Source organism: Loa loa, assembly GCF_000183805.2.
Source record: "Loa loa unplaced genomic scaffold supercont3.113, whole genome shotgun sequence".
In the NCBI taxonomy this organism is placed as follows: Eukaryota; Metazoa; Nematoda; class Chromadorea; order Rhabditida; family Onchocercidae; genus Loa; species Loa loa.
The window spans coordinates 1-26,180 of NW_018108293.1; the positions used below are offsets into that span (position 1 = coordinate 1).

Sequence of the window (26,180 nt, forward strand, 5' to 3'; positions counted from 1 at the left end):
ATATACTATCTCTTCACAAAAACTAAATAGAACATTGTAATGGACTCAGTGAAAATATGGAGGACCTAATTACATCATTATTTAATGTGAGATGATGAACTTGTGATGAAAAACCAACGAACTCTAACATTGGAGGGTTCTGATTTAAGGCAAGCGAAGAGCGGTGGGGGAGGGGCGGCAGGCTTTCTCACGGCACCGCAGGCAAAAAAAAACTTGCTGAAAGGCCACGTCCGACCCGTAGGCTACCAGATGCCTAGGTGAAAATAAGAGGAAGAAAAGTTAGAAAGGTTGTTTGGATTCAATTGTAGTCGTCCTATATGTTAGGTCCTTCACAAGTAAACAGTTCTGGCCATGTCATTTCCTATCGAACTACCTGTTATTTGGCCGTATTTTACACAACATTTGATTAACTTTGATTAGAAACAACGAAGAAAATCTTTTGGGAGTCAGCACTTCACACTGGTGGAACTCACACGTAACGACTACAGTATTACATAAGATATTATAAATACCCCAGAAATTATGTGCATACTTCCAAACGTTTAAAGAATTGTTTTAGAAAACGTGTGAGAACTACATATATCACGGCTAAGCTTCGTGTACAGATTTGGAAAGAGCTTTACTCACGCTTGCTTCAAACACTACAAAGTGAGTATATTCTTCCAGCCTGCGCAGTGGATTTTTTTAGTGAGGTACAGCGTGCGCAGAACTGGCCCCACCTTCTACTCCTAAGGTTCAACTGTCAGGGCCTAGCGAGCTAGTACAGTGACAGCCAAATCCTCATGTATAGGTCTTATTAAGATATCCTTTTCCTAGATGGATGACCTTACAAAGCTAAACAAGCTCTATCCGCTCGGGTTTGGAGTTAGAATATCCTTCTCTAGGTGATTGCCTGGAGGCTAACGAGCTCATCCTGTCCATGGACAGATCTTGTTTGACTTCCATTTGAAACTTTTTGGCACGGGAGACCCTACCGGACGTACACCCCACTACCAGTATAGCTCACAAACTCACAAGGTCACGCAAGCTTCTACTTCGCGACAGGAGGCGGTGTTTGTGGGGAAGTAATATATATATATATATATATATGTGCTTGGAAGTGATCTATACCGTAATACGAAATTCACAATCATTTTATTATTCTTCAATACATACACGCACATACTCTGATACTTAATGTTAAACTTTCTTCCTTGAAGTATGTGCATAACGAAATGCCACCAACCTTTTTGCTTCTTGAGCTTTCTTCATCCACCACTGTTTCAAAGAAAAGTTGATGCAGCAAAAACTGAAGCAGTTAGTAGTGACACTTCACTTCATTTCACTAGTTTTGAGTAGCTCACTTAGAAGTGTTCATTAAAGAATGTTTCTTATGCGGTAACCTAACAGATAATAAGCCATTATCACTGATATGATACAAACCCATGTCTAATATTTTGGAAATCATAATAGAAGGGTATCTCCACTATTTTAAAATTGTCGTTTGTGATTTTTTTGATTTCCATTAAAAAGCGATGTGATGATGAGAGACACTAGATTTTCTACCGCCGTATGTAGGAGCTGTCCTCGTTGCTGAACCATCGATACCCAGTTTTATCGCTCCATTAATATTCTGGAAGTATTTTCAAAAAATTTATTAATGCGTCTTTGTAAGTATTTGAGGAAACAATTAACGTAGCAAAAGTCGTCGGGATCGTAATATTTCCCAAACAATTACCAATCCGGACATTTCGCAGTACTTAATGACGATGTCATTAAGTTTCCTAAAATTCAACCAATGTTTCACGTATTGCTTGATGTATAAATAATGACAATGTTCATTGTCTGTAAGCGTAACTTCTGATTGCGAAATGTTACATCTGAAAAAAAAAAGGAATTTCATTTGAAGCTATTTACTGTACATGAGGTCTGAAACCAATTTTTAAATGTTGTCAAGCCGGTTAAAGTTAATAACTGGAAGAGATAAATTTGTAATTTAGTACAGATCTGTTGCATGCTTTTGTACGATTCCAATTCTATTGTGATCGTTTAGGTTTCGTTGTTCTCCATCCAGAAAAATTTGATATACTGCTCAAAAATTTTTCACATAAATTTACCAATCTTGAGCAAAAGCTGAAGCCATATGTATGTTTTATTCATGAATCCCTTAATTTTCATGCATTAGTGTAACATTTTAATCCGAATAAATCTGTCATTTTATAACATATGTAACAGTTATGATTTCACAGTTCATTGCAGAATTACAAATAATGCTAATTTCAAGTAACCACCGGTGTCGGTTACAAACTTTCCAGTACTCTATATCGTATATCGTAAATGTGAGTAGCAATCATTTCGTATTTCGCTACCTTGAAGTGTGCTTATTAAAGTGGTGAGAAAAACTTTCCCACTTACAGTACAGATGGAATATGCAAGACCTGTTACAAATAAATGATACTGTGTAACCGAAGTGTAAAATTTTGGTTGCAACAGAAACAAGATAATGGCCCAATAAAAAGCGAACTGAGTAAAGAAAAGCTGAATGGAAGTAAAACCCTGAAGTATATAGTGATGCTTTTTCTTTGTCGTAAGTGCGAATCCATGAAACTTTAACATTTCAAAAGCAAACATACCACAACCAATGATGGGTTGTGGTATGTTTGCTGATAGTAATAGTAAAAACCGAAAATTTGTGGTTTGCGATATTTCACCCAAAAATTCGAAGTTTTTGAATCACTTTACAAGTTCTCAAAAAAAGACCACCATCGTTATGAAAAAATTCGAGAGTTTCTTGTTTGAATACGGAACTGCATGGAGGCAAAAAGGGTGGGGTTCTTCATTAATTCAAGTTGAAAAAGTGAGTGGTCGACGTCAGTTGACCTGTTTTTCGATTGTAGAGGTATACATTGGAAGGTTCTAAAAACTTTGAAAATATTCCAATAAATTTTTATTCTAGCAAAGGAACTCTGTATCAAAAACACGTAAACGAAGAGAAGAAACAACAACAGGCGCAATGATTTGCGCAATCGGCTTTTTCAATTGCACTTTCTGTGCTTCGTCGTTATCTTTTTTTCAGAAAGCAACAATGTGAGTTACTTTTTCCCAAAAAAACAAAGAGGGTATTCCACGTTTGAACACAAATTCACGTTTTCATGACTAAAATTAACATTAAGAAATGAAACTGATAGAAACAAATAGTTTTCTAGACCATCTTCGCACATAGACCATTCTTCGTTTTCTTGGAATCTTTTTCTAGTCGAAAAAGCCATTCAATCATTATATGGGGATATTCTTGCATATGGAAGCATTTGTAATGTCATCCTTTTCAATTCAAAACATAAAATCCACATTACACTTAGGCCAATGGCACTGACAAATCAACGAATTGATAGCTGGAGAACGTATGGTAAGCACTAGATGGAAACGACAAATTTGTTGCTATTATTGGGTAACACTAAAGTGTAGTGTTAACATTGTAGTGCAGTACCGTTAATACAAACTGTTACTGCGAGTGTTTGTTGCATATAATTCTCTTCTTTGAACGGTTTTTACAAATTTGATCATCAGTTTCATTGTTTGCGGATTTTTTCTAATCTCAATAACGTCTCCTCCTTCCTAAGCTATGTAAAATCTTTCTTTTAGGTAGTGCATTCAGTACCGATATTACGGCCAGTCCTCACAATGGTTCTAGTTCCACTGCCAGTATCAGGTCAACAGTTGGTAACGATACCGGTACCACATCCTCTACCAGCACTAGCACTGCAATCAGTACCTGTAGCACGATCAGTAGCAATGTTTATGCTTCAACTAGTCTCTATTTCTAGGCCATCTGGCACGACGGGTGTTTCATGTTGTGTTTGTTGCCATGCCTGTTTGCGTACAAGATCATATTACACGTTGCACCATGTTCCTATGCATTGGTCGCAGGACGAACAACTGCCATGAATAAGTATTATACTTTAGACCGATTCATTTTTCACATAAGTTGAATTCTGCTTAAGGTTCTTTGTGAATGATGTAGTAACGTTAACTGAGGTAGCTGAGAAAACGGATAGGGTGGTTAAGTAATCATCCTAGCTTGCAGAATCTAAACTAAAGCAGCACTCTGCTGCAGAGTCTTCTAATTCTGGAAGAAATCCTTTTGAAACCATATTTCTGGAATTCATTTGTCCAGATGCATCAAATTTCGAGAGTTAAGGGCGAGGGAAGATACTACAGTAATTAGGAAGAAATAGGAATAAAGCAGTTAATGATTAGGTTTGATTATCCAACCGTGCCTCTTACACTTTATTAATTGATCTGATTAAAAACAACTCCATTAAGCGTTTGGTTTGCGGCAATTCTGCGTATGTTTTCGATATCATTTCTGTACATATCCTTAAATCTCGATCCGAAGGGAAAGATCGGTCCTTTTGCTTATCTGGAAAATCTCTTTCAGATACCAGGTCGAACCAAAGATGCTTGAAGACAAAAGGAAATCTTCTGGTACTACCGATATCAGAAGACTACCGCTTTATCTTCATACAACCTGAGACGTTGGAGTAGCTCTATGTTAAACACGCCTGTGATATATGGCTACAGTACATAAACAAACACTGTTATGTCTGCAATCCAGTGGAATGATGAAGCCTAACATCATTTAGTGGTTGTCGCCTAACATAATTTAGTTCGATTCACTGTACATCTCACGAGGAAAATTTCTCGTTTTGCCGGTAAATTATAGAAATCCAATGATTACAAAATCCCGCATCTATGTAACAAAAATGATTTTACATCCGGTGCTGTTGGTCATGCCTGAGAATAGGTATAGAAGTGTGGATGTATTTAGGTAAAGTCAACGGTTGGTTAAAATATGCATTGTGTGCGGGTGTTCATATAACGTTTTGGTCTGTTGCGATCTACTAGCAAAACAGTATCTCAAGGTTGAACAGACGGTGAAGATAGTAAGGAAAAACTGTCGTAGATTGAGAAAAGTACTAGGAATTCCTAGCGGTAGTTGATGAAGTAAGCGCTGTACAGAAGTGTGACATAGCAATGGTGGTTGTTTGGCCTTTATCTTTCGGTTTGGCGTAACTTAATGTGTTATTAGAGAGGACGAAGGGAAGGCTGTTGGGAACCATTTCTATTTTATAATGAAATTATTTCTCAAGAAGAAAGAGGTATACCGAAAGGGATTGGTTAAATACGTCTGATTTTGATCGTTGGTATCATGTAAACATGAGGAATGCACTGCAACGCTGTTCTTAATTCGCTTTCAACTGTTCACTTTCGGTCTCGAGAAGATGCCTCTTGTGGCTCCTTCTTTGTGCATCTTTTATGGAATTTTAATGAACCGGTATATGTCAAGGTAACTTTGGACAGTGGGGAACAAAAGCACAGGCGAATAACGTGCAAATCATTGTCATATGAGTGAGGTCTTTGAAAGGACGACATAGAATTTGTTGGAGTGACTTATTTTCGCCATCTTTTTGAAATGATGTTTATATTACAAATCTGTAATTATTTTTTCCTTTTTTTTCAATTTTAAAACGTTATACATTTTTATCCGTTGCATATCGGTGGCATTATTGGTGCAAAATTGGATCATGCCTTTGTGTTACATCAGTGGCATTGGTGTTGTTGCCGTCGGCATTATTTTTATTTTGACTGGAAATATTTAATAATTGTTTGCTAACTACCAGTGAAAGTTTCAGGACCTGTGTTGAAGATGACTGGAATAATTATTCCAGAAATATATACTCGAGAAAGTAATACTGACCATAATGGGCGAAGGGTACCAATTTCTCCCACGAAAAAATTTAGTTATGGCACAGCCGGCTTTCGAGCTAATGCTACCTATCTGCCTTTTGTTGTATTTCGTGTTGGATATCTGGCTGGTATCCGTGCGAGGTATTCCATCTTGACAGTTTATTAATTCAGTATCATCCACACATATAAATATAGACAATACCACAATAAAATATCCTGTACTCGCCAACTTTTTATTACCTGATAATGCTAGCATTGCAAAAAAAAAAGTTCGAATAGCTGAAATTCAATTTGTTAGATATTTGTTAACCTTTTGCATTTTCTTCCATTTTTTCCTGTCTCAAAACAAAGTTCATTTATTTAGTGGTTGAGTTAGTGTTTTCTACACTCCATATTTCAGGTATTTAGATCAAACTATAGGTGTAATGATAACGGCATCACACAATCCGATGGAAGATAATGGAGTCAAAATAATTGACCCGATGGGAGGCATGTTGGACGCTACATGGGAGAACTATGCAAATTTGATTGTTAATGCCAGGTCTTTTTTCCTTACCATTTGCAGCTTCTCTGAGTCTTACTCATCGTTTACTCATTTATGTTGTGAAACATTGCCTGATGTTTGTATAAATAATCGTGGAAAGCGAAATTTTTGCGTTCAGCGACAGTGAATTTCTGAAAAAGTTACAAGAATTTCGACGACAGTTCAGTGGAAGAATTGGTGGAAATGCCAGTGTTTTTACAGCCATTGATACACGTCCAAGTTCGAAATATATAGAAGAAGCCGCGTTCTATGGAGTGCAATGTGCCAGAGTTGGTGGTCGAAGACTGGGTGATCAATTTAATATTTTATTGTTGGATGGCATATCCCATTGAACTGAAGTAGAAGATTTCACTACTATTTATAGACAAGCAAGATACATATAACCATCATTCAAGGATAAATCGTAGTGCTAAATTTTCCTGCTTAAGTCATACCTGTGGAATCTATTCACGTCATATCTTATATTGGCCGATTAAAGCAAGGTGATACGACAGTGACAAGCGAATCTATGAACTGAATAATGTGAACAGCTGGCATATTAAAACTTTTTTGAGAGGTTGATATGTTTAGTGTGTTCCTTGTACAGTTGCACCATCATGGAGAAACTCTCTGCATTGCAGCATTTTTGGTTGAGGGTTACATAAACAGTAGGATGTTAAAGCCATGACTTTCGGAACCAGCAAAAAAATGTCAAAATACCCTAGTTTTCGTTATAAAGTAGGTCCAGCCACTGTAATCATTAGTACGTCATAACTTCATTTTTCGGTTGAGAAATTTTCACACTTGTTTAAATCTGTTAAACATAATTTCAGGTCTACTAACAACTCCTCAGTTGCACTATATAGTACGCTGCCAGAATGATTCTGCATATGGTGCCCCTACTGAGGTCGGATATTATGAAAAAGTGCACAATGCTCTTGCTGGTTTGAATTTGGTAAGCCCTCACACAAAAAAATTATTTGATGTGATCTGTTCTGGACTGTGTCGGATTACAAGTTATTCTTCAAACCGATAACTTTAAATTGCAACTGCTGACCACAAACAAGTCTTTCAAATTTGAAAAGCGGTACAACAGGTTACAACAGGTTACACGATGTGGAAAAGCATATAACCCAACACTATATTTGGATTGTGCAAATGGTGTTGGTGCTCAAAAGTTTCCCTTTATGTGCAGGAGGTGGTCGATTCTGGTTGTCAATTTAATGAATGGTCAAGAAGCACACCTCAATGATCAGGTATCTTTTATGTAAGGATTGTGCACATAAAGATTGTGGCTTTCTCATTTTCATACTATTCAGCAGCTTATAGATTTAGTTGGCATCATTTACCTTCATTTTTGATTGAAAGTAGACGATCGTGTAAGTGAAATGTGCTTATCATTACAATTTCCTATAGGGTTTAACAAATTTCAAGAATTGATCTCGGGTATGAGGATGTAATAGAAGTTTTGATTTTTCACTTAATTTCGTTCAACCATAGCATTTGGTGTCAGAAGTACGACTGAACATTATATTTGTTTCTGAGCCAAGTGAGTATGCGAAACATCCAGCTTGATTCTATAAAACGTGATGGTTCTAATAAACGTTGAGATATTTAAATTCATAAATATGTATGAACAGCTTGTCTGGGAATATGACATTATTATTACATAGGTATAACCTAATCAACGATATATGGTTGGTTTACATAAAAAGAGTGGTTAGTCGCAAATGAAAATGAATAGCTCTGAAAAAGAAATTTGACGGGACTGTTGACAGTAATGTGACAGCATCTGAAAAGCAAAAACACAATACATGGAGTAATTATCACAAACTTAATATTTTACGACTTTTCTTTGCCTAAGATATCGCTTTTAGTGTGGAGCAGACTATGTTAAAATAGAAAAGAAATTTCCACGCAATTTCGACAAAATACAAGCTTTTGAACGCTGTGCCGCTTTTGATGGTGATGCCGATCGTCTTGTTTATTTCTATCGCGATACTTCGAATGATTTTGTTTTAATTGATGGTGATAAAATAGCAGCTCTTTTCGCGAAGTATATTACAGAGGTACGCACTTCTTTTTCTCAAAAGGATTTGACAACCCATCTAGAAGGCAAAAACCTTGAATCTATCCTTTGCAGCAGGTTAGTGGTGCGGGACTCAGTGATGTGTTTACCGTATCAGTAATACAAACAGGTTATGCAAATGGTAACTCCACCAAATTCCTAAGAGACGAAATGGTAAGTGTAAATGTAGAATTATTTATTTCCAGTTCGTACCTACATATCATTGGATTGTGATGTATGTTCCAAAATGTTGAAAAAGGTGTTTTGCATCACAGTTATAAGATTCACCAAAACAGTTGCTGAGAATCTAAAATATGTAATTTAACACACTAAGGTATTGTTTATTCATATGTGCGGAAGCGCAGTCATTTTTCAATTCATTTGACTTTTCAATAATTTTAGGGTGTTCATGTATGTTGTGTTGCAACAGGCATTAAAAACCTGCAGAGAGAGGCGACAAAGTATGACATTGCGGTATATTTCGAATCAAATGGACATGGAACTGTATATTTTAGCCCTCGATTCTATGATATTATAAGGTTATTGGCTGGTTTCATTACCATTCCATTGTTAACTACTCTTCATTGTCAAATACATCCCAGCAGCAGTTCATACTTTCTACTTATTTTAGTTTGTTTTTGTTTATTAGATGTTAGCTGATCAATTTTTGAAACTCCGCGCAAATCAATGTTTTAGATGTAAAAATCCTGTAGTATTTTAGGGTATTAGGAACTGAAAAGCAATTTTCCAGGACAATAATCACTCACAAGGATGAAAGTGACCAAACAATTCAAATCAAGAGGCTACTTTATTTCTCCAAATTGCTGAATACAGTTATGGGTGATGCGATGACGGATTTGTTCGCCGTTGAAATGCTTTTAAAACATTATGACTGGACGGTAGAAAACTGGAATAATATATATAAGGAATTACCAAATGTGCAAAGAAAACTAAAAGTGATTTTTTCCCCGAAAAAAAACCACATATCTCCCTTCTATTTCTGTATCATCCACTCTAAATTTTTTAGTTGCTTTACTGCCGGAAATATAAACTAACCTGAAATATGGTACCGAAGTAGAGCCAAATGACATAGATATTCTGTCTTTCATGAGGATGACAAATAGGTTGGAAATCGAACGGCATTTCAAATGAGTGCTGATGAAACAACGTGTGTGGAACCGCGAAAACTGCAAGAAATGATAGATACCATTGTTTCGAAGTACGATGATGGGCGCGCATTTGTCCGGTCAGTTTTTTTTTTCTTTATCTAGATTTTGAGTCGGCAAGCAGGAATATGAAATGCAGTTGTATCACTCTACATTAAGACCATTTAGTATTTCATTTTAGACCATCCGGTACCGAAGACGTGCTGCGTATTTATGCTGAAGGAGCGACAGAACACGAGGCGGCGGCAATTGCCAATGAAGTAGAGGTTGCAGTCTGTAACGTACTGCACATAAGTGGTGGTAATGCATCTGAACAGCAATTAACCGAGGGACATATTAGCGAAGTGACTTCATCGATCGCATATGAACTGTAAATGTATTTAATGGCATTGTGTGACTCATCTCTTCTCATATTGGCTTTCATGCTTTTGTCAAGGAACGCGAGAATAGTGGATCATTTATTCCTATCCTGTAAAAAGCTGTGGCACATCATTTGATAAAAATAGTTACCTCTGGGACAAGTTCTGAGTTACTTTTTTTCATCCTATCGGAGATGAAAGCAGAATTCTTTTATATTTTCCAGTCTTTATAAGGTCGTATAATTCACTTCCTTTCAGATGGGAACTAAATGCGGATCAAGAAATTTGGACAATTTATTTCCTTTTCAAACAACAAAAAGCTGAAATAACGTTTATTTCACAAGTCTTTTTTTCGCATCTTTTAGCCATTCCATTCGCTGTTCTTTAAATTTCCGCAAATTTAACTTCATGCAGATCAGACGCAACGTTTTGCAATGATTCTGAAAAGCGTAAATTAATCGTCCCTTACCTTATAGGAACAGTAAGTTTACAAAAGCATCCTGAACTCCGTAAGAGACCTAGCTTAGTAAGAGTAACATTAGCTACCAAAAAAGAAAAAACTAGGAATCCTTCGTGGCAATGAAAGCGGCGTGACTTTTTTTTCGACCTCTAAAATGACCGTTTAACATCTGCTGCACTATACAGGCCGTTATATAGCACAAATAACATGGAAAACTTCCACATAAAGCTTAAAGGGAATCAACTTCCACTACGCTACAAAATTGTGCAAATGTCATTTCACAAATATAGGAAGATATGCAAATGCAGTCTCAGTGCCACTCAGATTTGTGGATTGAGAGAAGGAACTGTACCTCAATCACTGCTCTCGACAAAGCGTTCATTAATGCCTCTTTCTCCGCGATATTATAAAGATCATTTATCCAGAGAACGTCGAATACATGGCTTGAAACATTATTAGTTATCACTTCATGCCATTTCAGCTGTAATTAATAAATAATTTATTACAGATATGAATCCGGGTTCAATATCCGCAAGAACCATTAAGTTTCTAAAACAATTCTGTCGCTTTGAGAAACACTACCTGTAAAAAAGGCATAAAATGACTGCTGGGTATTGCATTACTAAGCTACATTCTCATAAAAGTCACTTCCTAATTAATGAAGTAATAACCTTCAAAGGTCTGGCAATCAGTTCTTTATCAGTTCGCGAAACAGTAGTCGATTTAAAGAGAGTTTGCAACAGGAAACTGCCTTTCTTATTTTGGGCCATTTCGAGAATTGTTGTACCCGCTAGCGATTTCATTGACATAACCACCATTTTATTATGCTCGTAATTTATAAGTTCTTGAAGAATAAGGGAGCCATGTAATTGTCCTTTCACAACATCAAAAGTCCCCATAACTACAACAGACCTATTAAAATCAAATGAACGAGTAAAATTACGGGTATTTCAACAAACCAGTCAACTGTAAAAGGTATGAAGTAACCACTGGAAAATTTACACTGTGCAGAAGTCTGGCAAGTAAGAGTGAATATACATGGTACAAATGCTGGTCTTGCAGATATAGACCGACATCTGAAATAATTCCTTAATTTTTTGACAATAGCCACTTCATCTCTATTGCGAGCCATTTGAACCAGTGCAGTAATAACAGGCCATTTAGATTTAACGCAAATATCCGTGAAGTGATCCATTAGCTCGTCAAAAATGTTAACAATCTGAAATAGTCGTTCGACCTGCAGCATATTTGACAAAAAAAAAAAAAAAAAATCGACAGTACTGGGATCGCATGATGAACAAGAACAAGAAAGTCTAAAATCTCTTATCTCTAACAGGTTTGGAATCTTTAATTAGATAAATTGGAATGGTGCATTTGATGACTAGTGAGAAATTAGAAACCGAAATGTTTGAAAATCTTTAATTTCTCCAAATGAATTTACCTAGCTAGATCAACTCGTTTGAAACAAACGAAAACAAAGGGATTCAACCCGTGCCATCCGTGTTTTCATTATTTAGCACGAAAGCCGATTCTTGTAGACTTACAGTAGCTTTCTTGAAACTACTAAATACGTACCAGTTCATTAGATCTTACTGATAATATATATTTTTGCATAGGAAAATTGGCGAACATATGTAATGAGAGATCGAACAACCTGCCTTGTAGAACGGAATGATATAAAATTCGACGGAGATCCTCATCAACCTACAAATAATGCGAATTTACTAATGCAACGAATTTAGTCCAAAGCCCTACTTAAACACTTGTAATACAAACCTTCTGCACTATAACGTCCCATAAATGAGAAGCCTGCTTTCCCTTCCACTGCTTTAAAACGGAATCAGGACATCTGCAAGCTGCTTCAACAAATTTTCGAAGATAGCCAGTTTGATAAACAGTATCACATTCGACCACATCTTGCAGCACCAAAGAAACTGATTCATTGTCCAACATGACTGTAAGCTCCATTTGTAAAGAAATATTTGCGATTGACATTAAATACCAGATCAAAAGTCTGAGTGTAGATCAATTTCCACTTTAATTTTTAAGTTCTAAGAGTTAAACCATGAAACTGAAAATGTCATTAAAATTATCCACTTGTCCCACTTACCGTTCACTGAAGCGTAATCCAGGGCCACACTTGCAAGTCTTTCAAAATTTTCTTTAGCTGCTTGGTTGATCTGTACTTTTTTGGACAAAACATCCTTCGCTAAACATTTTCCCATCTTTTCCGATCTCTTCTTTTTGAGACCAACGAGGTGATATGCAAGGGTACGAATAAAATGGGTGGCATTTCTGTCAGATATTAGCTGAATCCAATTTTCTAAAACTAGATCCACCCAATGAACAATGATCTGGAATGAATAATAGTCAATAATGAGAAATTACTCAAGAAGCAAGGTGCATTCAATACGACACACTTAATGTTCTTGAGAAATCGCACAACGAGCACAATCATGCTGGAATATTTAAATATTTGCTGCATTCGAAAATGGACAAAATTCATATGCTAAAACAAGTAGATCTCATAAGCAAGTAAACAGTTTTAACTTGAAACTAGAAGTTTCGACCAAACAATATCTATCCGTAATTTCCAATCAACTAAAGAAGTGGAAATCAGTTCAGTAACTGCCAATAAGACCAATTAAAAAGGTACATACCTCAATATCTAGGATGTTAGACAGAGAAGAAAGCAAAGTTTCCAAAGTGTGACAGGCCCACGGTGTGCAGAGGAGCTGCAGCGAAATCTCTTTTCTCGACTGCACAATCTTAAACATCCACTGCCTTGCAGCGTCGCGGCAGCCGTTGAAGATTTCGTCAATTAGAAAACAAGATGTACTGAATTTGCACAAAGAAATTTCAGAATTTTGGCATTCCTCCAAACATTTCCTTTGTAAATCACCTAGAAATATATGAGCTTCTTCTAGTATAATCAAACCATACCATAAAGTAAATTTTCATATACTCTCTATGCAACCTCAGGTAATGAAATAATAGAATAACACTAAAATTAACACTAAAATTTAACACTAAACTAACACTAAAATTTCAATCTACCTAACACAGAAGGATCATTCCTGATAATGCAAGCAACTTGTTTCATGTATTCAATAAGTTCTGAAGGATATTCCATGCTGTGTTCAAGTTCTTCAGTCTCTATAGCCAGTTCGTTCTTTTCATAAAAACTTGGAATACTGAATCGCTGGTCCAACTTCCTTCCTTTATATCTAAAAAAAAAAAATCAAAACGAGTTCTCCATATGAGAAGAGTGGCGCTGATTTTTTACACTTAAAAGAGATCTTTCTTCAGCAAACATTTACTTAATACCTTAAACAGTGTTTTTAAAACGAATCTTGTCGAGTACCATAAATCCGTCAGGGTACAAAAGAAAATGAAACCCATATGTCGGACATACCACAGTATAACCAAATGCGAACCAAGATTTTAATTAAAAGAAAAAGCGATCCATACTTCACATCATATTCAAAATGTCCATATCGTTTGTTAAAATCCTTCATGTATTCATTGCTCCATATATTACCCACTTCTAAAAATGTCTTTCTTGCAAATTTTATTCCAACGGATCTCTCGAAACGTCCCTGTCAATCCTCTTAAAAATCATCTAATCTAATTCACTAATGAAACAACATCTCTGTCACTTACCACCATCGAGTGCATCGGAAGCGCGACCTCCCCAACAGTTTCCGGAAACATCAGCACTCCTTCTTTTGCGAGTCATCTGAAAGAAACAATAATCTCAGAATTCATGGTCACCAACATTATTACGAGTGATGCTGCTTCCTTATATTTCCTTCCATTTAGTAATGCATAATTTTACAGAGCAATTTCGTCTAAAAACTTTCGATGTAAAGCAGAGTTAATGCGGAAAATTCTACCCTTAACATGAATTATCCTTCTACCAAGCGTACACTCAGTACTAAAAAAAAGAAAAAAAAATAGAATGAAGCGAAATATACGGGCGAGATTGGACAGTAATGCATTTATGAAACAGCAGTTGCAGTGAGCAAACTTTTAATGCAAAGTTAACACGGAACAGAAACAATTACATCATAAAAATGCGCAAAGTATGACACAATTGATAATGTACGTATACACCTCATACTCATACATATGTACTCCATCAGTATCATAGATAAAAAGAACAGATATTCATATGAACAGAAAAGATTGAACAGATCGTGCTGAAAGAGCATATATACGTTATGTTTACTCCAATCTAAACAGTTTTGTAAAGGAACAACCGATGAGCTTTTTCAGGGTCTAAATTTGAAAGCATTAAAACACTACTTCTCAATAATATATTCTGTTTACGTACGGAATAAAGCCGATAAGGACGAAAACATTCTTTAAATTTGACGTCACGGATAATTCGAAATTCCAACAGTACTGCACCAATACAGTTCCGAAAAATGACATTCACAAAACAATCCCTTAAAAAGAAAAGCTATATTACCTATTCTTCCTTGACAACTCTCTAAGGGACATTTTCAATTTTCTTCTTCACTACTTAACTGTAAAATGAAAAACTGTCAACGTGTTCAAATTGTTTATTGACTCCTAAGATCAGAGTAACGAACCACCTGTCGCTAGGAATACCTAAAGAAAAACTAGACAAACCACTTGAAAATCGCCGCTGTTATACGATAGCAGAACTGCATACTCAACACGAGAGCAAAACGGTCAACAACGGAAAAGTATTAAAAAAATTAAACAACATGAGGAAGACACCGGGTAATTGCAGCATTATTACGTTATTTCAGTGTCCAATGACCAATGGAGTTTTCCATATATCTCCAACAATGTTTCTTGTAAATCGAAATGATTACTCAATATCCTAAGGTAACTCGTGTTACTTAGGGTCTAACACCTTTTTCTACATTGAAATCCGAAAAAGCAAACAAAATTGGCCATAAGAAAGCAGAAGATCATTATTACGTTGAATCAAATGACCGCTTATTAATTTCCAAAGTTTCTGGACCTGTTTAGCAAACAACCACACCAATTCGACCTCAACAAAAGTGAACTACACGTTAATATCAATTCAAAATTCTCAGTAATTTTTCAAAGGCTTGTAGTTCCGCGGCATATAACTGAGAGTAAAATGAGCTATCATAATAAAACCTGCATTGCATCATTGTAAGCCAAACACAAATCTGTCTGAAACACCTTTTTGAAGACATTTTGAATTTGCGAAAGAAAGGAAAACAAAGAAAAAAGGAATCTGAAAGAGCTGTTACTGCTTCGTTAAGTAATCCACGAAATGGCGTCTATAAAACACGCGCATAAAAACTGGACTTTACCAACAATATACAGCACTAAAATTTGAAAGCAAAGTATTCAAGTTCAGTAACAAAAGTAGCCCACCGGCAACAATATTAAATACGTATCATTCCTTAACATGCAGAATTTGCAAAAACCATATTCGAATATAATAGTATTCTATAACAGCAAATAAACATGCCGCAATAAGCGGAAGTGATATGAGCGATAGGAATTGTTACCGTCCACAAACGCTACTAATTGTTAAATTGACAGCTTATAATATTTAATTTGAAGAAAAAAAACGCATTGAATCGAACAGCAAAAAAAAAATGTTTTCTCACGAAAAATGTAAAGTTCCATTATATCCGATAATTTATTCTATAATTTATTCTAGTTCCTCACCGTTACTGCTCCTAAATCTTTGATTACCGTGGTCAGGAATTAGAAATCACACATTTATACAATTTGCAGAACTGATGCAATATCGAAAGTGTGCCAATTTGGCAGTTTTACATAAACCAACAAAATGAAGTCAGCGAAGATACAACCGTACTGGCAAACTGGAAAGCAAATCATAAAAATGTACCGGTAAAAATTACTTTGTAAAGGATAGTGCTCAAATCAAGAAGATGAGAAATCATTCCCTTTCCACATACGTTACACTGAGACGTTAAACAAGTGCTTTTTAAGAGAAAACAATGCAAGTTAATCAAAGCACGCACACTAGGAATTCTTGAGCTTATTTACGCAAACCGTATAACTTGGGAGATGCCCAAATAATTGCAAAAATTTCAAATAATTACGCATTTACGCTTTTTTCGAGGTTTGACACACTGCTTTTCTTTATGTTTGCGTATTTCCCTAACCAATGTATAGAATGCGTCATCCACACCCATACGTGTCTTGGCAGACGTCTCCACGGCAGGCATTCCTAGTGAGCGAGATGCATCCAATATAGCACGTGACTCTACTGTCCTTTGCGCCAAATCACATTTGTTACCCACAAGCACCATCGGCACCTGCAGTAATATTTCGCACATTTAATTCTGTATTCCGTATACTTCCCATTACTTAAGTATAAATATATGTAAACAACATGTACTCACCCATGCATAGGATAAAATGAATTCATTGTAGCATAAGCTGATGAAAGAAAGCAGCTTACCTCATCACTATCTTTGACTCTTCGAATCTGATCACGATACTGAGTAACATTCTCAAAACTTTTTGCTTCATTAACGGCGAATACCAGCAAAAAGCCTTCACCAGTCCTCATATACTGGTCCCGCATTGCACTGTATTCTTCTTGCCCAGCAGTGTCCAAAATATCCAGTAGACAAGTTTCGCCATCGATTACAACCTGCAAAATGCAAGACAGCACATTGGGGTAATCATAACCAACTTGAGAAGTGAGCATTAGAAACGCAGTGTAGTTGAGAAATAACAAGAACGCAACCTGCTTGCGGTAGGAATCTTCAATTGTCGGATCATATTCTTCAACAAAATGGTTCTGGATCAGCTGAATGGTTAAGGCCGACTTGCCTACACCACCATCACCAACTACTACGAGTTTGTATTCGGTCATCGAAACCCCCTCTGCTCTGTCAATTAACTTTTAGCTTAATCGCTCTTCATTCGAAATAAGAGCTGCAAAAGAAAAAACAACAATAAATAGTTCCGTCATTAAGATAATAATCATGGGAATGCACCGTTAAAAGTGATGTTCCGTGAATTGTTCCTTTAAAGTAACCATACAACAAATACAGCAGTGATTTCAATCATTAGAAATAATGTTTGAGTAAATGTAAGCCACGAATGTAAAGAAATATCGATTGCGCAAGTACAGGGGCAAGAACAAAGCTTACTGGAAACATGTCAATAAACTGTAAGTAAGACTGCTCATTCCCTAAGCCAGTTTGATGCAAACAAAAAATATATTTTGTAAATGGTCATTTTTTGCTCATAGCTTTAATGTACAGAAAACAGCTTCCGATGAACGCTAATCTTTATAAGAAACTTTTTATAGATATGACGACTATAGAACACGGTTTTACCAGTCAAATTCCTACTTTTCTAACAAGAACTTTTCTTACGCATACGCGAAAAGACAATGCGTGGGTCATGGACAGGAATAACGGAAGGCTGTACTATAACAGTAAGCTATATAATTAAAGAATTGAGGAACACTTGAGACTAACAAAATTAACTAATTCACCATGAAAAAAGGATGCGAAACTCAATCAAAGCTGGTCGAGTGTCGTCATATCGAATAAATTCAAAATTAACATCATCAGCTGTGGGAAAAATCGACCAGCAAAACAGCATGGACCGTCTGTTTATCCATACAATTGTTAAATAAACCTACATATAAAAAGTTACCTAACGGCGAAGCGTTTAGCTCTTGACATGAATCAATAGCACCGATATCGATTATAGGAACTTTACCGCCTTGGTTAAGTTCATACACACTATGCGTCACTGAATCTAACAATTCGTCATCTGCAAGCCATTTGTAAGCTTCCTTGTAGATTACTCCACCCTCTCATTTTTAAAAAAAAGTACAGACATAACATTCCGATAAAAGCACTTCAAAATGCATACAGAAACAATTAAACAGACGAAAGTAACCAAGTAGTGACAATAATGCATATGAAAATAATCTCACATCAAAACATCCAAAGAAATACACAGATGAACTGCTGCAATATGAATCACGAAGGTTCTTGGTAGCCGACAAAATAACTCCTCATTATAATTGATAATCTTGTTTTTAACATGACCAAACATTCCATAAAGGTTGGTAAACGGTTGACCCTGCTTCTCCCTCTGTCCAAAAAATCCATTAAAAGGATATCGAAGCAATCCGGGAGCACCAAAATTCCACAGGCACCACTCCTAACAGTACACCACACCCAACTTACCTCGCTCTTCATCCCAAACAAAATTGCGAAACAAATCGAGTCCGGAGAATTGTTCGTTGGCACCGCGCCAGCTACTGCACAACCAAAAATGACAGTTGTGACTGTATCACTCTATCAGACCCCCCAGTGCAACCATTTGTGTATCTCAGATTATTATACTCACGAGCCATACTATCTGCTGCTCCATCGGTTGCTCTTTTCTCTCCTCTGTTCCTTTAACACTTGTCCAAAGTCTCTTCTTCTCTGCAACCCCCTTCTCTTTTCTCGCAACAATTACAATCCTTCTTTGTCACATCTATGCCTTCATTTGCTGTGATTGTTTTCACTGCTAATTATATATTTAAAGCCAAAGTTGCAGTAGCAGTTTCAGTGTGCATGCATGTGCGTGTATGTGTGTTTGTTTAGCGTATGGGGGATAAGACGTTCGCTGTAAAAGAAGGGTTGCATCAGCTGTGATTACCATTTAATGCGTCAGTTGCAGGTTGCAGATTGTTGTCCAATGTAAAAGGTAACTATCCAGTAGTATTAGACCTGTGAGAGGTATTGCCTGATAGCAAGGTTGTGCGACTGAGTTACTCCCATATTTATTTATCACTGCTGCATATGTATCATTCAAACTTTATCTTTCAATTTCTAACGGTGTGATATTCCCACAGCACGATTGGCCAGCTTGGATATATTGGGAATGCATTTTTCATGTTTCATTGTTTAAAGTTTTATTCCATACTTGTACATGCTTTCCAATAAATCGTGAGGTGCTGAGGTAATCAGTAGTTTTAGTCATTTGAAGAAATCGGGGGACATAGTGACTCATCATCCGACGCATTATGTCCATTTTTCATTTCCTTGAGAATGAAATGATTTTAATACGAAACAATGATTCTACAGTGACTTTGTTCGATTTGCTAACTTTTTTACTGGTTCCTCTCTTGTTGAGTGATCTGTCTACAGTGGTGGACAAAAGTTTTTAGCCGTCCTGGAATAAACACCACAACATGTAATGTCACTTCGCAACTAACAAACATTCCACATGGATTTCATTTATTTGATTGAGGGAGGCGGAAGCGGAAGGGAAGGTCTCACACTAATTTTTAGAAAATTCTTTTCAGACTTTCGGCATGGTCGATATCAGTAATATAAATACTCGAAATGAGAACGCTTGATGAAAATACAATACCCCGTCATACCATTAACATAGTATTTTAGGAATTGGCGTGATTCAGTTGATAACTTCTGAATTTTTGCTGAGTCATGTTTACTTTTGATACTAGATATTATCAAAGTTGTTTACATTAGAAATAAACTTGGAAATTTCGTGATCGAATCATAGCGTTAAGGAATACTAAAGTTCAAATATACATGGAAAGAAGCAAGTAAGCTTATAAATATTTTTAACTGCATCACAATTAACGTAAAGTTTGATCTTAATGTGGCACTCAGTGGTGAGGTCATTTCGCTATGATCAACAGCTGCACTTGTGGCGATATTCTTTTCTGTATTAACCTGTTGTGGAAGCTGGAAAACGTCCTTCTCTTCCTTTGTTCCTCGCCTGTTTCCCATTTCGTTGTCATAAATACGGTCATCAACGTCGAGCATTGTATTTTCTTCGTTTTCATCAATTTCGGGAATGTTAGTCTCCCAGAATAATTCACTGTCAGTACTATTTGGAAGAGTGATATCCAGCGTCTTCGCCATGTTCCCATCAAGCTTCTTTTCTGATTCCTTCATGTCATTTTTAATATCTTTGATAAACCTGAAAGAATGTCAATGACTTTTTAACAAAGATAATTAGCCAACTACTTATGCCATATCAAATATGTTATCCAACGAAAAATTTGACACGTCAACCGTGTCACCGCATGCCGGGACATTTTGTCTACTTGTTTCACCATGGAGATTATTTATAATGGTTTAAATTCTTTGCACTCGGCAGTTAATCTTTGAAAGCTTCCTGCAGCATTTTTGAAACATATGGTAAATATTAAGTCTGTTCCCCTTCCCTCTTATTTTCCGGTTAGATGCGGGAAAGCTCAGTTTTTCGAGATGCACTGCTTTCAGAAATCAACTAGAAATCTAGTACTTACTAAGCTGACAATTTTTTGCCGCTATAGTTGGTCTTATCGATAACTAGAGAGGACCAAAACTAATTTTTCAATGTTCTTGACCATATATCATGTTCGCGTACCAAGTTTTTCTATATGCATTAAAATGAAGTGACAAATAGTCGATTACTAATACAGATGCGGGTTTCCATAACATAAAAGATATGAGTGTTTTTTCATGTTTGTTTAATATTTTCTCATTGTTTTTTAGTTTTTGTTGAATATCGAACGTGAAATTTGTCCTCAAGTTCAACAAAAGTCACCAGAAGTCGTTCACTGCGCCATCATTTGCGACAGTCAATTTAAGCTTTCGTAGACCGGAAGTACATTTTTTTTCGTATTCTCTGCGTATTTCTTCTGTAAAGATTACTGCATATAATTAGACAAAAATTATACCAATCCGAGCCAAAAGGAAATGTGATTGTCAAAACCATACGCACGTGGAGTTTGAAGTGTGGGAAAGTTGGCTGGGTGAAATATTGCTTCTGGAAAATAAAATCATCTTTTTAAGAATGTCTTTTAAGTAAAAAAATCAAATGCTGTCACACATGCACAATGAAAGAAAACGTCTCAAATTTTTGTGTCCTGGTCGTTATTGTAGCTTTGGAGTCATATTTTCTGTCGTAAACTCCCTGTCATCATTTTTAAGCGCGAACTTATGAAGCTGTCAGGCAAATATCGAAGCAAATTTCATCTCAGAACAAATAAGCCTAATAAAAATAGTTGAAAAATGCAAAGGTTTTATCCTTGCTAGTCTTGCTACTGAGAAACACTAAAATAGCGGTGTAAATCATTTAATTCTCAAATAAATAGGGTATTCTTCACGGTACACTGCACTATTACAGCAATGGTATTAGTAAATAACGGGTTAATGTCGCAGCTTAGGGAAAATTTGACTAGAATTATGAACTGTTCGGCCGTCACTGTGACAGCCTCAATGTTTTAATCCTGTTTAGCCTGTGATCACATCTGAGAAATATAAACAGAAATGTAATGAGGATTACAAATTTCATTATTTCAAAGTTAGTATCCATTTAACATGCTTTATGTGTTGCAACTCAGTTCAGACAATCAGCGCATAGATATGTGTTCTCGGTTTTTCAATTGCTGAGGCAAATTCCCCGCAGTACCGTCAACCGTTATTGCTATTACTGGAGTGGCTTTGAGTAGATAAACTTTATAAACTTAAATGGAGATTCTGAGAAGCAAGGAGCTGGAGACTATCCCAAAAAATTATATATTAATTTAGTTGGTGACCACTGCATGAAAATTTTGCAATGCAATATTTACCATTGATGCGTGAGTGCCAACAGTATAGTTGGGCGTACCGTTGTCGGTATTTCGTTTTTCTTCCGAATTTCATCACCTATAGTACCAACTGAGCGACCATTTCCATTTCAGAATGGAATCAATCAGTTTCATTTATTGTTGTTCTCCCAACAGAAGCAGTTGTCGAATTGAACAGTATGTTCTGATGACGCGTGTGACATTATTAACTGAGTATTTGGAACATTTTGTGTATATAATTGCCTCACATCACCTGTAGCCTGTCTATTTTAGGTAACGTCAAAATAATCTTGCCCAGAGGTAAGCTTGGCAAATATAAAAAGTTGATGTTGTGTTATGTATTGTGAATGCCAGCTGAAACTGAGTGGAGTTACTACTGTAAAAGAGTTCAAAATCAGTGGGAAAGTCACGGTGTTCAGCCGCTGGATTGGAAGAACCCGTAACATAAGCCGCGTGCAAAAGATGAAACATTCATGGTGAATATTTTAGGTTGATAAGCGAAATCAGTAAATCCCAAATAAAAGGTCGAAAATTAACACTGCAGAGGAAAGTTTCTCCTATAGGCACAAATCAGATCTGGAAGTTATATTTCTTAAGGGAAATCGCGAAGGTTAGATTATGAATGACGAATTCATTGACAATAGTGATTCGAGAAATTTCATCATTTTTTGAATCAATACATTAAAAAATTATTTGGCACAAATCTAGTATTATAAGGCTGCCGATTATGGTTTCGAAAATTTCATTCTTAAAGTGAGCTTCCACTTACCGAAAGTGGGTATATTCCTTGTCGATAAATCAGCATAAGTTTGTTTCCGTAGCATACCAATATCACCTACAAAATCCAAATGGAGCAATCGTGTTGAGCCATTACGAATCCGCAGATTTGTTAAATACAGTTCGGAAGTGGCTCCCATTTCCTGAAACTCGTCAATACACAAATTGCAGTGATTTCTTTCAAAGTGCAATTAATGTCGAAATATTAAATGTTAGAATTAATCTGAATTACCATGAACCGAACTAGCTTACAGCTTCCATAGATTTCTGTTGGATACTAAAAGGTGAATTTTTTTTCCACTGTCAATGCTCTAGTTTAGTTAAAGCTACAAAGGATCAATTACCCTGCGAATGGATTCAGTAAACATCATTAATTGACATCGATAGCAAACGATTCAAACCATGCTTGCATGCGATGTATTCCATCGACTTCAATCCATTTGGGGGGTAGATTAAATGACCTGCAAATTAACTGTTGACTTTAATCTCAAAAGTTGATTCAATTTGATTCCAAAAGTTGAAAGTATTTAGACTAGACTAAGTCGAGACCCGAAAAGCAAATCGAACAAACATTCGGACAGTAAATTTCTTTGAAGACGATTGAAAGTATGCAGTACTGAACGCTTCAAACCGAGCTCGACGATGAACTGGTTGAATTGTTCAGCATTTTCATGATTACCTATTAATAATTTTAATTCTCAGTATTCCTTTACAAAATAACTCCTAAAGTATGATTAGAAGTTCTTTAGGATTTTACTCGACGTAAGACGAACACATAATCTCATCGCGATTTTTTGGGGAAACCGAAAACAGTTGAAGCAGAAACCTTTTCCTGATTGATAAACTATAAATTTTTCCACTGCTACCAAGTTACTATGCTCATTTATCTGGAAATAATTTTTTATAAAACTTTTTCAGCACTTGGAGAATTTTTGATGTTTATCAAAAGATTTTTTGATCGAAGAATTAGCACAATAAGCATGGCCTAAAAAGTGTTGAATTCTAAAAAATCAATTAAATTTTGAAGACAAGAATTTGAGATAAGCCAAAAACAAACCCGAAATCGTCGTATATCCCATTGAGAGCCAATTGATTTGACATTAATAAAATAAATGATGTCAGAAAATGTTATGTCTATGAAGGGTAAATCAGGCTCAAGAATAAAATTATCTCTGAGATCTGAACAGGCAGCATACAGTAGTGAAATATTGAGTAACTGCAATTGTAATTCGTCGCGTTGTACGGATTTTCAACAACTCAGTGGTGTAGGTACATCAGAACATGTTTTAATGTATTCATAACTAAACATAAGGTCAGACAAAGCATACAACCCTCACATTAAGCATACTATTGCGATAGCAGATTCTTCGAAAGTTCACAAATAGAAATGTTAGCAGGCACTAAATTAAGAATCCTTCCTATCTATCAAATCTAAAGCCTACAGAATTCGATTCACATATACATAATGGAACTTGAAAATTGGTTCACGCATGTTTTCGCACGATACATTTTCTGGTTTTCCTGTTCCTATTTGCTTCATGTCAAAGAACTCTACTTGAGAATAGATGTAAATTGTAATCCTTATAAATATTGAACTTTATCAGAAAAGGTGGTTAATAAATCATTATATCATCAGTGAATACAAAAGGAAATTCAGAATTAACCTGAAAAATTGTTCGTTAATAACAATTTAAAGGGGTGGCATTTCAACTGGGAACGTGCAAGTGCAATTCATGGCTTGTTTTATTATTAGCATGATTGAAATTTGCTTGATTCCTTGTCGAAGATGAAGTTTGACTAAATTTGGGTAATAGTATATATTACTTTGACCAACTTTTAGTGATTTGATCAGCATATAATTCGTATGTTCCACGAAGTACAACTGACAATCCTGTAATTACCATTATTAAAATTGCTCAACTTACCATTTTGCGAACTCCAAAAATACCCAGCAATCCTAATGATTTAGAAAGGAACAATTAATTCAGTAAGCATTAATTTGTCCAGCTCCAACACCAATTAAAAATAGTTAATTTGGAACAATCTTCCATGCTTATAATAAACTCAACAAAAGTCACCAGTTATCACCTCAAGTCGTAATTATTTGCTGAGTCAGTTGCAGATTACTCGCGTTATACCATATATAAGGAAATCATTGGAAACAGTGTGGAAAAAACGTATTGTTGCGCTAAAAAATCGCTGCGGACACCACTTAATATGTTACAGGTAATTAGAAAGTGAGCAAAAAGGATCATGTTGGTAATAACAGCATGGACATTCTGAATCAAAGAGGAAACACCTTTTCTGAGCAATTATCTTTTGGATTCTAAACCTTTTTACCTGTCCTAAAATTTATACAAATCTACCACTTTAGCTGAACTAAGCATCGAAGCAGAAATCCGTCTCTCACTCGAATATTTGCATTATTACGGGTAATATGCTCAACCTCAATTAGAAATATATTGGTTTCCCAATGTTAAATATAAAATATAGCAAAGTGTGGTTAAAACTACTACGTTCATAGAAAATCATCAATTTATAAGATTCAAATTTATCCATAATTTGCATTTGAGATATTTGAGGATGTCCATAGTTTAGGTCATGTAATTGATGATAAGTAGAAAAAGTCCTTTAAAAAGGGAAGAGCTGAAAAAGTCGGCCTAAATCGCTCGAATGTGATTCCTCTTTTCTTCCTTCCTTCTCTTAACTCTAGTCGAAAAAATATCAAAAATCGAAGTCATGCTGTATCCTAGCTGTACTTCTTTGACATAATATTTTGTAAAATTGCAACCAGGATTTATCTACCCGTTTGTTTTGAATGGCAACGCAAACAAGGAAGAATTAGTTGATGAAAAATGGATTAAAATATACATACCTTATTTAAGAAATATGTATAATGTCAAAAAGGACAAAGAACATTTTAGAATGATATGGTACTTGTCAAGAATTAAATGAAAATGGATGGTGAGTCCGGGTTAAGTGCAAGATACCAGTAGCATGCAATCACTGCCACCCTAACATTCAAGTATTTCGCTGCAAAATGAAATCACAAAAAAAGCTTGGTTAACATTAACGATAAAAGGAAACAATGACGAACGCGGGGATATATAAATGGAAATCAGAAGAGGAGTGATTTATAAATCTTTTCAAAAAAAAAAAAAAAAAAGTGGAAGTATATTGCATTGCTCCATTCCTTTTTCTAATCCTGTACTTTTTTCCAATATCAGAGAGTGAAGACATCTCCATATAATCTGAACTCCAAACATTTATTCCCGAAAATGAATTTCACTCCAACCTTGAAATTTGAGTTCGATACCAATCTCACACTCATTCTTCACTTGAAAGTTTTCACATGCATAAGTCTCATAAATAGCAGTAGTAAGCTTATCCATAATGATTCTCACTTATACTTCTCTCACATCTAGCACTTGAAACCCATTACTTCTGTGTTGATTGAATGAGGACAAAATTTCAAATAACTAATCAAACAGAATTGAATCATAATAG

The 26,180-nt window shown here is 35.8% G+C and overlaps 8 protein-coding genes across 8 annotated transcripts; 3 read left to right on the forward strand and 5 right to left on the reverse strand.

The window, feature by feature from the left end:
• Positions 1-105: 105 nt before the first annotated feature.
• On the forward strand, positions 106-761 carry LOAG_03923 (hypothetical protein; the record flags this gene model as incomplete). The annotated part of the gene is made up of 2 exons (XM_003139460.1): positions 106-257; positions 560-761. The coding sequence occupies 2 exons, from the start codon at positions 106-108 to the stop codon at positions 759-761; spliced, it is 354 nt and encodes a 117-aa protein (XP_003139508.1).
• Positions 762-1,504: 743 nt separating this feature from the next.
• Positions 1,505-2,333, reverse strand: LOAG_03924 (hypothetical protein; the record flags this gene model as incomplete). The annotated part of the gene is made up of 4 exons (XM_003139461.1): positions 1,505-1,612; positions 1,718-1,859; positions 1,983-2,067; positions 2,288-2,333. The coding sequence occupies 4 exons, from the start codon at positions 2,331-2,333 to the stop codon at positions 1,505-1,507; spliced, it is 381 nt and encodes a 126-aa protein (XP_003139509.1).
• A 1,288-nt stretch (positions 2,334-3,621) lies between these two features.
• Positions 3,622-3,924, forward strand: LOAG_03925 (hypothetical protein; the record flags this gene model as incomplete). The annotated part of the gene is made up of 1 exon (XM_003139462.2): positions 3,622-3,924. A coding segment is annotated over one exon (303 nt), but the record flags the coding sequence as incomplete, so codon positions are not given.
• A 1,739-nt stretch (positions 3,925-5,663) lies between these two features.
• On the forward strand, positions 5,664-10,002 carry LOAG_03926 (phosphoglucomutase/phosphomannomutase domain-containing protein). Its single transcript, XM_020446454.1, has 10 exons — positions 5,664-5,868; positions 6,128-6,268; positions 6,390-6,559; positions 7,084-7,205; positions 7,357-7,506; positions 8,128-8,319; positions 8,394-8,492; positions 8,721-8,857; positions 9,070-9,564; positions 9,666-10,002. Exons 1-9 carry the CDS (start codon positions 5,687-5,689, stop codon positions 9,371-9,373), a joined length of 1,497 nt encoding a protein of 498 aa, XP_020303207.1. The 5' UTR covers positions 5,664-5,686; the 3' UTR covers positions 9,374-9,564; positions 9,666-10,002.
• Positions 10,003-10,139: 137 nt separating this feature from the next.
• On the reverse strand, positions 10,140-14,048 carry LOAG_03927 (hypothetical protein). Its single transcript, XM_020446455.1, has 11 exons — positions 13,967-14,048; positions 13,775-13,850; positions 13,361-13,530; positions 12,964-13,205; positions 12,414-12,657; positions 12,080-12,258; positions 11,879-12,007; positions 11,306-11,522; positions 10,975-11,204; positions 10,656-10,784; positions 10,140-10,283 (listed from the first exon to the last, which is right to left on the reverse strand). Exons 1-11 carry the CDS (start codon positions 14,040-14,042, stop codon positions 10,176-10,178), a joined length of 1,800 nt encoding a protein of 599 aa, XP_020303208.1. The 5' UTR covers positions 14,043-14,048; the 3' UTR covers positions 10,140-10,175.
• A 2,329-nt stretch (positions 14,049-16,377) lies between these two features.
• Positions 16,378-17,171, reverse strand: LOAG_03928 (Ras protein let-60; the record flags this gene model as incomplete). Its single annotated transcript, XM_003139465.1, has 3 exons — positions 16,378-16,605; positions 16,752-16,946; positions 17,043-17,171. 3 exons carry the CDS (start codon positions 17,169-17,171, stop codon positions 16,378-16,380), a joined length of 552 nt encoding a protein of 183 aa, XP_003139513.1.
• Positions 17,172-17,659: 488 nt separating this feature from the next.
• LOAG_17681 (hypothetical protein) lies at positions 17,660-18,677 on the reverse strand (the record flags this gene model as incomplete). Its single annotated transcript, XM_020450345.1, has 4 exons — positions 17,660-17,733; positions 17,966-18,085; positions 18,508-18,581; positions 18,628-18,677. 4 exons carry the CDS (start codon positions 18,675-18,677, stop codon positions 17,660-17,662), a joined length of 318 nt encoding a protein of 105 aa, XP_020305983.1.
• Positions 18,678-19,155: 478 nt separating this feature from the next.
• Positions 19,156-23,346, reverse strand: LOAG_17682 (hypothetical protein; the record flags this gene model as incomplete). Its single annotated transcript, XM_020450346.1, has 7 exons — positions 19,156-19,352; positions 19,912-20,260; positions 20,873-20,966; positions 21,046-21,094; positions 21,938-21,975; positions 22,666-22,816; positions 23,305-23,346. The coding sequence occupies 7 exons, from the start codon at positions 23,344-23,346 to the stop codon at positions 19,284-19,286; spliced, it is 792 nt and encodes a 263-aa protein (XP_020305984.1). The 3' UTR covers positions 19,156-19,283.
• Between the last annotated feature and the right edge of the window lie 2,834 nt (positions 23,347-26,180).

What these genes read in the sequence shown, in the direction of transcription:
- LOAG_03926 (XM_020446454.1), top strand. Translation starts at nt 5,687, where the DNA reads ATGACTGGAATAATTATTCCAGAAATATATACTCGAGAAAGTAATACT. An exon ending in CTCTTGCTGGTTTGAATTTG is followed by an intron (nt 7,206 to 7,356) that starts GTAAGCCCTCAC and finishes AGGTTACAACAG; the next exon opens with GTTACACGATGTGGAAAAGC. An exon ending in AAGCACACCTCAATGATCAG is followed by an intron (nt 7,507 to 8,127) that starts GTATCTTTTATG and finishes TATCGCTTTTAG; the next exon opens with TGTGGAGCAGACTATGTTAA.
- LOAG_03927 (XM_020446455.1), bottom strand. Translation starts at nt 14,042, where the DNA reads ATGACTCGCAAAAGAAGGAGTGCTGATGTTTCCGGAAACTGTTGGGGA. An exon ending in GGGACGTTATAGTGCAGAAG is followed by an intron (nt 12,008 to 12,079) that starts GTTTGTATTACA and finishes CATTATTTGTAG; the next exon opens with GTTGATGAGGATCTCCGTCG. An exon ending in TGTCGAGAGCAGTGATTGAG is followed by an intron (nt 10,284 to 10,655) that starts GTACAGTTCCTT and finishes TACGCTTTTCAG; the next exon opens with AATCATTGCAAAACGTTGCG.